Raw genomic sequence first — 14,365 nt, forward strand, 5'->3', positions numbered from 1 at the left:
CAAGACGAACACGAAAAAACACTTAGAAAAATTACAAAACAACAAAACGACGTAGACAGACCTGAACTTGAGAACTTACAATATAACACGAAGAACAGGAACAGACTAACCAAACGAACGAACACGAAACAGTCCCGTGTGGTGCGACAGACACAGGAACAAACCACCCACAAACAAACAGTGAGAACAGCCTACCTTAATATGGTTCTCAATCAGAGGAAACGTCAAACACCTGCCTCTAATTGAGAACCATATCAGGCAACACATTTAACCCAACATAGAAACACATAACATAGAATGCCCACCCCAACTCACGCCCTGACCAACTAAACACATACAAAAACAAGGAAAACAGGTCAGGAACGTGACAGAACCCCCCCCCCCCTCAAGGTGCGAACTCCGGGCGCACCACCTAAAGTCTAGGGGAGGGTCTGGGTGGGCATCTGTGCACGGTGGCGGCTCCGGCTCCAGACGTGGTCCCCACCCCACCATAGTCACACCCCGCTTCCGTAGCCTCCTCCAAATGGCCACCCTCCAAATGAACCCCACTGAATTAAGGGGCAGCACCGGACTAAGGGGCAACACCGGAATGAGGGGCAACACCGGAATGAGGGGCAACACCGGAATGAGGGGCAGCTCCGGACTGAGGGGCAGCTCCGGACTGAGGGGCTGCTCATGGCTGGCTGGCGGCTCTGGCTGCTCATGGCTGGCTGGCGGCTCTGGCTGCTCATGGCTGGCTGGCGGCTCTGGCTGCTCATGGCTGGCTGGCGGCTCTGGCTGCTCATGGCTGGCTGGCGGCTCTGGCTGCTCATGGCTGGCTGGCGGCTCTGGCTGCTCATGGCTGGCTGGCGGCTCTGGCTGCCTTGAGCACTGAGCCTGCCCAACCTTACCTGGTTGTATGCTCCCCGTAGCCCGACCAGTGCGGGGAGGTGGAATAACCCGCACTGGGCTGTGTAGGCGAACCGGGGACACCATGCGTAAGGCTGGTGCCATGTATGCCGGCCCGAGGAGACGCACTGGAGGCCAGATGCGTTGGGCCGGCTTCATGACATCCGGCTCAATACTCAATCTAGCCCTGCCAGTGCGGGGAGGTGGAATAACCCGCACCGGGCTATGCACACGTACAGGAGACACCGTGCGCTCTACCGCATAACACGGTGTCTGCCCGTACTCTCGCTCTCCACTGTAAGATCGGGAAGTTGGCGCAGGTCTCCTACCTGACTTCGCCACACTACCCTTTAGCCCCCCAATAAATTTTTGGGCTTGACTAACAGGCTTCCTACCGCGTCGTCGTGCTGCCTCCATTCGCCGGTATCCCTCCTCACACTGCGCCAGAGAATCCCAGGCGGGCTCCGGCACTCTCCTTGGGTCGATCGCCCACCTGTCGATCTCCTCCCACGTAGTGTAGCCCAGATCCTTCTCCTGCTTCCGGGCTAGCTCCTCAAAACGCCGCCTCTCTGCTTTCGCTGCCTCCAGCTCAGCTTTGGGGCGGCGATATTCTCCTGGCTGTGCCCATGGACCTTTACCGTCCAATATTTCCTCCCATGTCCAGAAATCCTGCGATCGCTGTTGCTTTCTCCCACGCCGCTTGGTCCTTGGTTGGTAGGTGATTCTGTAACGGCTGTCTAATTCCTCCTCCTCGGATGAGGAGAAGGAGTAGGGATCGGACCAAAACGCAGCGGTAGATGAATACATGAATGAATTTATTTAAAGACAAGACGAACACGAAAAAACACTTAGAAAAATTACAAAACAACAAAACGACGTAGACAGACCTGAACTTGAGAACTTACAATATAACACGAAGAACAGGAACAGACTAACCAAACGAACGAACACGAAACAGTCCCGTGTGGTGCGACAGACACAGACACAGGAACAAACCACCCACAAACAAACAGTGAGAACAGCCTACCTTAATATGGTTCTCAATCAGAGGAAACGTCAAACACCTGCCTCTAATTGAGAACCATATCAGGCAACACATTTAACCCAACATAGAAACACATAACATAGAATGCCCACCCCAACTCACGCCCTGACCAACTAAACACATACAAAAACAAGGAAAACAGGTCAGGAACGTGACATGTTTAAAGTGGCTAGTGATACATGTATTACATAAAGATGGCAAGATGCAGTAGATGGTATAGAGTACAGCATATACATATGAGATGAGTAATGTAGGGTATGTAAACATTATATTAATTGACATATTAGAAAGAATTAACAAAGAAATTTCAAACTAGAATGTTATTTGGCCCTAAACAGAGAGTACACAGTGGCAGAATACCTGACCACTGTGGCTGACCCAAAAATAAGTAAATCTTTGACTATGTACAGACTCAGTGAGCATAGCCTTGCTATTGAGAAAGGCCTCCGATGGCAGACCTGGCTCTCAAGAGAAGACAGGCTACGTGCACTGCCCACAAAATGCCCACAAAATGAGGTGGAAACTGAGCTGCACTTCCTAACCTCCTTCCAAATGTATGACCATATTAGAGACACATACTGTACGTCCCTCAGGTCACACAGACACAAAAATAATTCGAAAACAAATCAAATTTGGATAAACTCCCATATCTATTGGGTGAAATACCATAGTGTGCAATCACAGCAACAATATTTGTGACCTGTTGCCACAAGAAAAGGGCAACCAGTGAAGAAAAAACATAATTGTAAATAAAACCTATATTTATGTTGATTTGTTTTACCTTTTGTACTTGAACTATTTGCACATCATTACATTGTATACAGTTGAAGTCGGAAGTTTACATACACTTTGGTTGGAGTCATTAAAACTCATTTTTCATCCACTCCACAAATTTCTTGTTAACAAACTATAGTTTTGGCAAGTCGGTTAAGACATCTACTTTGTGCATGACACAAGTAATTTTTCTAACAATTGTTTACAGACAGATTATTTCACTTATAATTCACTGTATCACAATTCCAATGGGTCAGAAGTGTACATACACTAAGTTGACTGTGCCTTAAACAGCTTGGAAAATTCCAGAGAATGATTTCATGGCTTTAGAAGCTTCTGATTGGCTAATTGACATCACTTGAGTCAATTGGAGGTGTACCTGTGGATGTATTTCAAGGCCTACCTTCAAGCAGACCTCCACAAGTCTGGTTTATCCCTGGGAGCTGTCACGACTTCCACCGAAGTTGGCCCTTCTCCTTGTTCGGGTGGTGTTCGGCGGTCGACGTCACCGGCTTTCTAGTCACCACCGATCCATGTTTCATTTTCGTTTTGTTTTGTCTGTATTACACACACCTGGTTTCAATTCCCATTTAACCCTCTGGCATACCTTTCTGTTCTGTCCGTGATTGTTGGTGTCTTAGTGATTTGTTGTAGGTGTTAGTTTTGTATTTTCCTTGTTGGAATATTGCGTGTTTGTTTTATTGAGTAAACTCAGTTGTTTTACTCTAAACTGTGTTCTGCGCCTGACTCCGCTACATCTCTGCACCCAATCACTGACAGGAGCAATTTCCAAACGCCTGAAGGTACCACATTCATCTGTACAAACAATAGTACGCAAGTATAAACACCATGGGACCACGCAGCCGTCATACCGCTCAGGAAGGAGACGCGTTCTGTCTCCTAGAGATGAACGTACTTTGGTGCGAAAAGTGCAAATCAATCCCAGAACAACAGCAAAGGACCTTGTGAAGATGCTGAAGGAAACAGGCACAAAAGTATCTATATCCACAGTAAAACGAGTCCTATATCGACATAACCTGAAAGGCCACTCAGCAAGGAAGAAGACACTGCTCCAAAACCATCATAAAAAACCCAGACTACAGTTTGCAGCTGCACATGGGGACAAAGACCGTACTTTTTGGAGAAATGTCCTCTGGTCTGATGAAACAAAAACAGAACTGTTTAGCCATAATGACCATCGTTATGTTTGGAGGATAAAGGGGGAGGCTTGCAAGCCGAAGAACGCCATCCCAACCGTGACGCACGGGTGTGGCAGCATCATGTTGTGGGGGTGCTTTGCTGCAGGAGGGACTGGTGCACTTCACAAAATAGATGGCATCATGAGGTAGGAAAATTATGTGGATATATTGAAGCAACATCTCAAGACATCAGTCAGGAAGTTAAAGCCTGCTCGCAAATGGGTCTACCAAATGGACAATGACCCCAAGCACACATCCAAAGTTGTGGCAAAATGGCTTAAGGACAACAAAGTCAAGGTATTGGAGTGGCCATCACAAAGCCCTGACCTCAATCTTATTGAAAATGTGTGGGCAGAACTGAAGAAGCGTGTGCGAGCAAGGAGGCCTACAAACCTGACTCAGTTACACCAGCTCTGTCAGGAGGAATGGGCCAAAATTCACCCAACATATTGTGGGAAGCTTGTGGAAGGCTACCCAAAACGTTTGACCCAAGTTAAACAATTTAAAGGCAATGCTACCAAATACTAATTGAATGTATGTAAACTAGGAATGTGATGAAAGAATCAGTCTCTCCGCTATTATTGTCAGGAATTGTGAAAAACTTACTTTAAATGTATTTGGCTAAGGTGTATGTAGACTTCCGACTTCAACTGTATATACATAATACGCCATTTGAAATGCCTTTATTATTTTGGAACTTTTATAAGTGTAATGTTTACAGTTCATTATGTTTTCACTTTTGTTTATTATCTATTTCACTAAACATATGTTTCCCATGCCAAAAAAGCCTTTCAATTGAGAGAGAGAGAGAGAGAGCGAGAGTGTGTGTGTGTGTGTGAACCCAGCCTAATCCCAGGACTCCAGTTCATGTCCATGAATACCTCTAAATAGGACATTTTTTCATCTGATAAAGAATGTAGCACTTCACTGACAGGGAAACAAAAGTGCCTCTGACACCAGTGTTGTATTTTACACACAGGTGCAATAATAATAACTATTGTTATGGCTTCTGACAGGAAATTAAATAATTTGTTTCAGGGGGAACACAATAGCAACTAAATTCTCCAAGGTGATCGTCAGCATATATGTCCAATAAATCAATTTACTGTTTCATAAAATACCTCTGGGAGTTCTGTTTTTTTAATGTTTTTTTCTAATCCTATTTTCGGTATCCATTTGCCCTCTGCCTTTTTGAGTGCACAGAGTATTAATCGATTTGTTATTGAGCTACTGCTTTAAAGTATTCTGGATTTATTGTGTGGCAGTAAGCAGTGTAAGACTGGTGACTATTATCTCATTTTTAACACCTTTTTTCAAAGTAAAATACATTTGATCCAGTACATAACATGTTACTCTTACTTACCTGAAATAAATTATTCATAATTGCATGCCCTGTGTTGATTGACTCCATCTGTTGGCCTAATTTCCACATGACTATCAAAGCTATGCCAAGAGGATACAGTTCTGAAGAAAGTAACATATTGCAACTGCATATTATCATGAATGACTATTTGATACAGCTAGCCTATGACCTTTTCAAATAAAGGCTTACAATCTCAACTGAAGAACACTCTTAGAAAAAAAAATCCTGTCTAAAACCTAAAAGGGTAGTCCCTCGTTGATTATCCCTTACATCATAGTACCCAGCTTTCTGATAATGGAATTAATTACAGCAAACTATCAGTAAACTATCACTGTGCCTCTCATGATTTGATTTGATCTAACACAAAAACATAGAACTACAACTTCATACAACCTGACATTTCAACATTCTTTCCTTGCTACATTATAAAGCAGTCAATGAGAAGCCCTGTTATTGTTCTAAGATCAAAACCATGCCTCCTTAAAGAGAAAGCAAAATAAATTCCAAGTACATTACAGCTATTAAATATATCTTCCAATTTCAAAGCAGCAACATAACTCACATTTTTATTTTTACATAAAATATACAAAATATATACTTTTTATTTTATTTATTTCACCTTTATTTAACCAGGTAGGCTAGTTGAGAACAAGTTCTCATTTACAACTGCGACCTGGCCAGGATAAAGCAAAGTAGTGCGACACAAACAACAACACAAAGTTACACATGGAATAAACAAACATACAGTCAATACCACAATAGAAAAAAAGTATATATACAGTGTGTGCAAATGAGGTAAGATAAGGGAGGTAAGGCAATAAATAGGCCATAGTGGCGAAACAATTACAATTTAGCAATTAAACACTGGAGTGATAGATGTGCAGAAGATGAATGTGCAAATAGAGATACTGGGGTGCAAAGGAGCAAAAAAAAACAAAAAACAATATGGGGATGAGGTAGTTGGATTGGCTATTTACAGATGGGATATGTACAGGTGCAGTGATATGTGAGCTGCTCTTACAGCTGGTGCTTAAAGTTAGTGAGGGAGATATGAGTCTCCAGCTTCAGTGATTTTTGCAATTAGTTCCAGTCATTGGCACCAGAGAACTGGAAGGAAAGGTGGCCAAAGGAGGAATTGCCTTTGGGGGTGACCAGTGAATTATACCTGCTGGAGCGCGTGCTACGGGTGGGTGCTGCTATGGTGACCAGTGAGTGTCACATGGAATGACGCTGGAGAGACGAAGCAGGTACAGGGAGTAAAACATTTAATGAAGAAACGGACATGGAATGAGACAGGAACAGCGTCAGCATACAAGAAAACAAAGACAAAAAACAATCAATGCAGTAGCGGGGAACAGAGCTGGGGAACTGACAAATATAGGGGAGGTAATAACAGGTGATGAGTGGGTCCAGGTGAGTCCAATATCGGTGATGCGCGTGACGAGGGAAGGCAGGTGTGCGTAATGGATGGAAGGAGTGCGTGATGCAGTGCAGCCTGGCGGCGTCAAGCACCAGGGGGGTGAAGAGTGGGAGCAGACATGACAGTGAGCTCAGATAAGGCGGGGCTTTACCTAGCAAAGATTTATGGATGACCTGGAGCCAGTGGGTTTGGCGACGAATATGAAGCGAGGGCCAGCCAACGAGAGTATACAGGTCGCAGCAGTGGGTAGTATATGGGGCTTTGGTGACAAAACGGATGGCACTGTGATAGACTGCATCCAATTTGCTGAGTAGAGTGTTGGAGGCTATTTTGTAAATGACATTGCCGAAGTCAAGGATTGGTAGGATAGTCAGTTTTACGAGGACATGTTTGGCAGCATGAGTGAAGGATGCTTGATTGCGAAATAGGAAGCTGATTCTAGATTTAATTTTAGATTGGAGATGTTTGATGTGAGTCTGGAAGGAGAGAGTCTAACCAGACACCTAGGTATTTGTAGTTGTCCACATATTCTAAGTCAGAACCGTCCAGAGTAGTGATGGTGGACGGGCGGGCAGGTGCTGGAAGCGATCGGTTGAAGAGCATGCATTTGGTTTTACTTTCATTTAAGAGCAGTTGGAGGCCACGGAAGAAGAGTTGTATGGCATTGAAGCTGGTCTGGAGGTTTGTTAACACAGTGTCCAAAGAAGGGCCAGAAGTATACAGAATGGTATCGTCTGCGTAGAGTTGGATCAGAGAATCACCAGCAGCAAGAGTGACATCATTGATGTATACAGAGCAAAGAGTCGGCCCGAGAATTGAACACTGTGGCACCCCCATAGAGACTGCCAGAGGTCCGGACAACAGGCCCTCCGATTTGACACATTGAACTCTGTCTGAGAAGTAGTTGGTGAACCAGGTGAGACAGTCATTTGAGGAACCAAGGCTGTTGAGTCTGCCGATAAGAATGTGGTGATTGACAGAGTCGAACGCCTTTGCCAGGTTGATGAATACAGTTGCACAGTATTGTCTCTTATCGATGGCGATTATGATATCGTTTAGGACCTTGAGCGTGGCTGAGGTGCACCCATGACCAGCTCGGAAACTAGATTGCATAGCGGAGAAGGTGCGGTGGGATTCGAAATCGTTTGTTAACTTGGCATTCGAAAAGACCTTAGAAAGGCAGGGTAGGATAAAGGTCTGTAGCAATTTGGGTCTAGAGTGTCTCCCCCTTTGAAGAGGGGGATGAGCTTTCCAATCTTTGGGGATCTCAGACCATACGAAAGAGAGGTTGAACAGGCTAGTAGGGGTTGCAACAATTTTGGCTGATAATTTTAGAAAGAAAGGGTCCAGATTGTCTAGCCCTGCTGATTTGTAGGGGTCCAGATTTTGCAGATCTTTCAGAACATCAGCTATCTGGATTTGAGTGAAGGAGAAATGGGGGCGGCTTGGGCAAGTTGCTGTGGGGGGGTGCAGGGCTGTTGACCAAGGTAGGGGTGGCCAGGTGGAAAGCATGGCCAGCCGTAGAAAAATGCTTATTGAAATTCTCAATTATTGTGGATTTATTGGTGGTGACAGTGTTTCCTAGCCTGAGTGCAGTGGGCAGCTGGGAGGAGGTGCTCTTATTCTCCACAGACTTTACAGTGTCCCAAAACTTTTTGGAGTTTGTGCTGCAGGATGAACATTTCTGTTTGAAAAAGCTAGCCTTTGCTTTCCTAACTGCCTGTGTATATTGGTTCCTAACTTCCCTGAAAAGTTGCATATCGCTGGGGCTATTCGATGTTAATGCAGTACACCACAGGATGTTTTTGTGGTGGTCAAGGGCAGTCAGGTCTAGAGTGAACCACGGGCTATACCTTTTCCTGGTTCAACATTTTTTGAATGGGGTATACTTTTTTAAGATTGTGAGGAAAGATCTTTTAAAGAATAACCAGGCATCTTCTACTGACGGAATGAGGTCAATATCCTTCCAGGATACCTGGGCCAGGTCGATTAGAGAGGCCTGCTCGCTGAAGTGTTTTCGGGAGCGTTTGACAGTGATGAGAGTTGTTCGTTTGACCGCAGACCCATTACGGATGCAAGCAATGAGGCAGTGATCGCTGAGATCCTGGTTGAAGACAGCAGAGGTGTATTTGGAGGGCAGGTTGGTTAGGATGATATCTATGAGGGTGCCTGTGTTTATGGATTTGGAGTTGTAGCTGGTAGGTTCATTGATAATTTGTGTGAGATTGAGGGCATCAACCTTAGATTGTAGGATGGCCTGGGTGTTAATTAAGCATGTCCCAGTTTAGGTCACCTAACAGCACAAGCTCTGAAGATAGATGGGATAGAAGATAGATGGTTACTGGTTAGATGGTTACTGGTTACTAGAAGATAGATGGTTAAAGATAGATGGTTACTGGTTACTCTTCTGAACTATTCTCTGTCATTCACTCATGTCAATTAGGATGGTAAATAATGCACCTCCTTTTCATTTAGAAAATAATGGTCTCTCGTAATGTCCTCTGGTTATCTTCGAAATGTGTGTCCTCATATTCTCTTTAAAGAGAACTCTCTCTTCAATACTGGGAATCAGAGGCCTTCTTGTGGCTCACTATAGACGTGACTGAATGTGACAACAGATACATGTTCAAAACAAATTATGAATTACAAGCTATTCTGCCAAGATGGGTTGAGTCATGAAGTGTTGGATGCCAATTCATTATGCACAGACAGCTAATTATTCAGTGGCAAATAATCTAGATATCAGAGGTTGTTTGGACATTATACTGTGCACTTCTTTTAAAGGCAAATATCTGTTATCACTGATAACTAGGAGACCAAAGTGCCCAATAATAATCCATTCACAATGTAAATGTAATGGCTTTCGTCGGTAGAAGGAGAGGAGGACCAAAGCGCAGCGTGGTGCGTATCCATAATTTATTAGAATACTTCTCAATATGAACAAAAACAATAAACAGACGAAAAACCAACGAAGCTTCAGTCCCGAACTAGTGAACACAGAAAAAACCAGGAACACACGAACAGGAACAATCACCCACAAACCAACAGTGAAAACAGGCTACCTTAATATGGTTCCCAATCAGAGACAATGTAAAACACCTGCCTCTGATTGAGAACCATATCAGGCCAATAAGACAAACCTAAACAAAGAAACACATAACATAGACTACACCCACCCAGCTCACGTCCTGACCAACTAAACAAAGACTAAACAAAGGAAATAAGGTCAGGAACGTGACAGTAAACCCCCTGCTGACATATTTGACAGCACTTTATGTGTACTTTCATGATAGATTATCAAGTGAATGTGTGACAGTCAAACCAAAGTTAATGTTCTCTTCTCAAGAGCAGAGCCTTTCAATGTCAAACTATTAATATCTCTAGAGTAAATGTGTAATCTGTCAAAGCAGCATAAAAAGGTCACAGCCATCTTAGATGAAAGTGGTCTCAGTCTGAATTGATTCGATTTTGGGTGTAGGCCAAATATCTGTCATTTTCTGAAAAAATACTGACCTTCACATATTTGTTCGGTTATCATGAGAGATAAATTGAGTATATATTGGTTAAGTATAAAATCAACGTCTTAGTTCAATAGTGTGTTTCCTTTGAGTCCTGATGAGGGTCTTGTAATGTGATCAAAGTAAAGCACAAATTGATGCTACTTATGGTTTTCTGAATTAAAACCATACAATGCCCTTACCCTCCTGTTGCTTACTGTTGTGTCTGTTTGTGCAGCTGTAGAAAACAACACGTTCTACAACGGTATGCTACTGAGATGTCCTCCCTGTGGAGAACGCACAGGATGCCTCAATTAGCATACAGCAGAGAATAGATGTTATTAAAGCTAGAATCCTTAGTTGCTACATCCATTTTATGACTTATAAATTAATAATATATACCCCAGTGGATGCTCCTCAGATGAGGAAGGGGAGGACCATCCTCCTCAGTGAATTTCATAAAATAGTGAAGCTTTTAAAAATATATATTTTTTTAGGAAAAACTATACAAAATATATTCACGTCACCAAATAATTGATTAAAACACACTGTTTTACAAAGGTCTACAGTAGCCTCAACAGCACTCTGTAGGGTAGCACCATGGTGGAGCCAGAGGACAACTAGTTTCCGTCCTCCTCTGGGTACAGTGACCTCAGTACAAAACCTAGGAGACTTGTGGTTCTCCACCCCTTCCATAGACTTACACAGTAATTATGGCAACTTTCGGAGGATGTCCTCCAACCTTTCAGAGCTCTGGAACATGAACTGAAATGTTGTCCACCCAATCAAAATATCAGAGAATTAATCTAGTACTGAAAGCATAAGCTACAGTTAGCTAGCTCTGCAGTGCATAAAATGTTGTGAGTTGTTCACTGAAAGAGAGAGAAAGACAATAGTTTTGAAAAAATGATTGTCTTCATAAATGAAGGAGAAGCAAGAGAGAGAGACAGTGAGAGAGAGCTAGCTATATTTTGTTGTATTTTTTTGTTCACTTTCTCTTTCACTTACCTAGCGAATGGAGCTAGGTAGTTTAGCATACTCAAACACCCGGCTCAAACAGAGGGATGCTATGTTAACTAGCTGGCTATGGATATCCAACACTGGAACACTTCCAAGTCAAGGTAAGCGTTTAGTTTTATAAATGTATTGCCATTGGGGCAGCTGATGTAACTGCTAAACTGCTTGCTGACCAGTGTACACACTGTAGTTTTAGTAGCTATGTTGACTTTGACATTAGCTAATATGGTGGCAACGATGTAGGCTGTGCGTACTTATGATAGGAAGGTTTGGCTTGGAAAGGTTTTTTCACCTGGTCCCAGACAGCTTATGTGTTGTACACTGAAGTCCACAAGCAAAGGGAAAAGGTGAGCGGCGGAGAGCCCGTAGACGTGAGAAAGAATCATAGCTACAACAATCAAAGGGATTATGCTGTTTGTATGTGGCTGCTATGAAAGTGAACTGTGTTTGCATGTGTTATAAGGGGTATATTCATTCCCCCGATTCTGTTGATTGGTATAGTCCTGATTGGTATAGTCCTGATCTAGTCTGACCAATAAACAGCCGCCAGAATCATGACAGGACTGAACGCTTTAAAAGTGGATGCTAATGTAGTAGTTCTTGGGACAGACAGGGTTGGTAAATCTGGTAAGACCAAATCTCTAATCATTCTCATTATTTATAATTTGTGCAATGTATTCAAAAGTCTTCAGTGATCAGTGGTCCATTTTAGTCAGGATTAGTTTTTCCTTAACTGGCATTGCTGACTGAATCCATTATTTTCCTCAAAATACAAATGGTAAAAATGATGATGATGATAATTATTTCACAGCGCTGACAGTCCGCTTCTTAACTAGAAGATTCATTGGAGAATATGGGGATATTGGTAAGTTTAGTTGGTCTGTCATCACCAGCTATTGTAGTATCAAGTAAACATTTTACTACTATATACTGTTCAACTAAATTAATACTTATGTTAATTCCTTTCAGAATCAATCTACAGCCACAATGTTATCATGGATGGAAGGGACATAACTTTTAACATCTGGGATTCACCATATTGTCAGGTATTACAAAATGTTAACATTTATTCTGTTTCATGTGCTATCATAATGATGTTTGATACTGTATTTTGGTTTTACATGGCATTGGGCAAAGCTACTGTATTCAGTCTTCTGAAATGACTGCAGGCATTGAGCATATTTGTCAACTTAAACACAGCACTTAAGTTAGTCATAGGCTACTTTAGAAGTGCCTGTATGGGACACAGATTTATGATGCTTCCATTTCCCTGTACTGCAGTGAGTATTACTGCCAAAAAGTGCCTGGTTGTCTTCGACATGAATCCCATTTTACCAGTGGTGGAAAAAGTACCCAATTGTCATACTTGAGTAAAAGTTAAGATACCTTAATAGAAAATTACTCAAGTAAAAAGGAAAGTCACCTAGTAAAATACTACTTGAGTAAAAGTCTAGAAGTATTTGGTTTTGAATATACAGTACCTAAGTATAAAAAAAATGAAATTGCAAAAATATACTTAAGTGTCAAAAGTAAAAGTATAAATAATTCAAAATACTTATATTAAGAAAACCAGATGGCACAAGTAATTGTATTTATTTATCGATAGCCAGGGGCACGCTCCAACACTTAGACTTCATTTATTTACAAACAAAGCATCTGTGTTTAGTGAGTCTGCCAGATCAGAGGCAGTAGAGATGACCAAGGATGTTCTCTTGATAAGTGCAGGAATTGGACCATTTTCCTGTCCTGCTAAGCATTCAAAACACTTTTGGGTGTCAGGGAAAATTTATGGAGTAAAAAGGAGATTATTTTCTTTAGGAATGTAGTGAAGTAAAAGTAAAAAAAATATAAATAGTAAAGTACAGATACCCCAAAAAAGGTTAAGTAGTACTTTAAAGTATTTTTACTTAAGTACTTTACACCACTGCATTTTACTAACACCCTGAAGGGCCACAGTGACTGGACACCATCTCTATCAGCCCAGAGAGATAGGGCTTACATGGACTAACTTATCCCACGATTGGTCCTTTCCCAAATACAAAATCGATCATTCTTTGATACAAGCAAGCCTATATCAATTGTATATATTATTTTAACCTTTTCCAGGACCTGTCCAGGGAGACCTCCCTATATGAGAAGAGAGTCCAGTGGGCAGACGGTTTTGTCCTGGTCTACAGCATCTGTGACAGGGCCAGCTTCAACGCTGTCACCAACCTGATCCAGTCCATCAAGGCCACCAAGGACTACCTGGGCATGGACAAGGTGCCCATAGTGATCGTGGGCAACAAGAAGGACCTGAATCACAGACGGACGGTTCTCAGTGAGGAGGGCAGACTGCTAGCCCTCACCACAGCCTGCCAGTTCTATGAGGTTACAGCTGCTGAGAACTACCACAGTATCCTCATGGTGTTTCACGGACTAATACACAGGATACGGGCGTCCAAGTCATCCATTAAGAGGCCAGCTGGAATCAAGGGTATAGTGAAAAGCATGTCTGCAGTTTTTACCAGGAAACGAACAGATTCGCTGTGATACTATGGCACAGAGAGGAATACATTATACAGTGCATTTGGAAAGTATTCAGACCCCTTTACTTTTTACACATTTTGTAATGTTACGGCCTTATTCTAAAATTGATTAATACTTTCCCCCCCTCAATCTACACACAATACCCCATAATGACAAAGTGAAAACAGATTTTTAGAAATGTTTGAAAATGAATAAAAAATTTAAATACAGAAATACCTTATTTACATAAGTACTCAGACCCTTTGCTATGAGACTCGAAATTGAGCTCAGGTGCATCCTGTTTCCATTGATCATCCTTCAATTGATTGGCAGTGCATGTCAGAGCAAAACCCAAGCAATGAGGTAGAAGAAATTGTCTGTAGAGCTCCTAGACAGGATTGTGTTGAGGCATAGATCTGGGGAAAGGTACCAAAAAATGTCTGCAGCATTCAAGGTCCCCCAAAACACGGTGGCCTCCATCATTCTTAAATGAAGAAGTTTGGAACCACCAAGACTCTTCCAAGAGCTGACCGCCCGGCCAAATTGAGCAATCAGGGGAGAAGGGCATTGGTCAGGGAGGTGACCAAGAACCTGATGGTCACTCTGACAGAGCTCCAAAGTTCCTCTGTGGAGATAGGAGAACCTTTCAGAAGG

General features: G+C 42.6%; 1 protein-coding gene across 1 annotated transcript; it reads left to right on the plus strand.

Annotated features, from left to right (window-relative positions):
* Positions 1-11,757: 11,757 nt before the first annotated feature.
* On the plus strand, positions 11,758-13,735 carry LOC120066001 (ras-related and estrogen-regulated growth inhibitor-like protein). The gene is made up of 4 exons (XM_039017040.1): positions 11,758-11,830; positions 12,015-12,068; positions 12,173-12,249; positions 13,310-13,735. Exons 1-4 carry the CDS (start codon positions 11,758-11,760, stop codon positions 13,733-13,735), a joined length of 630 nt encoding a protein of 209 aa, XP_038872968.1.
* The last annotated feature ends 630 nt before the right edge of the window (positions 13,736-14,365 follow it).

The sequence above is a fragment of the Salvelinus namaycush genome, chromosome 21 (genome assembly GCF_016432855.1).
Source record: "Salvelinus namaycush isolate Seneca chromosome 21, SaNama_1.0, whole genome shotgun sequence".
NCBI lineage: Eukaryota > Metazoa > Chordata > Actinopteri > Salmoniformes > Salmonidae > Salvelinus > Salvelinus namaycush.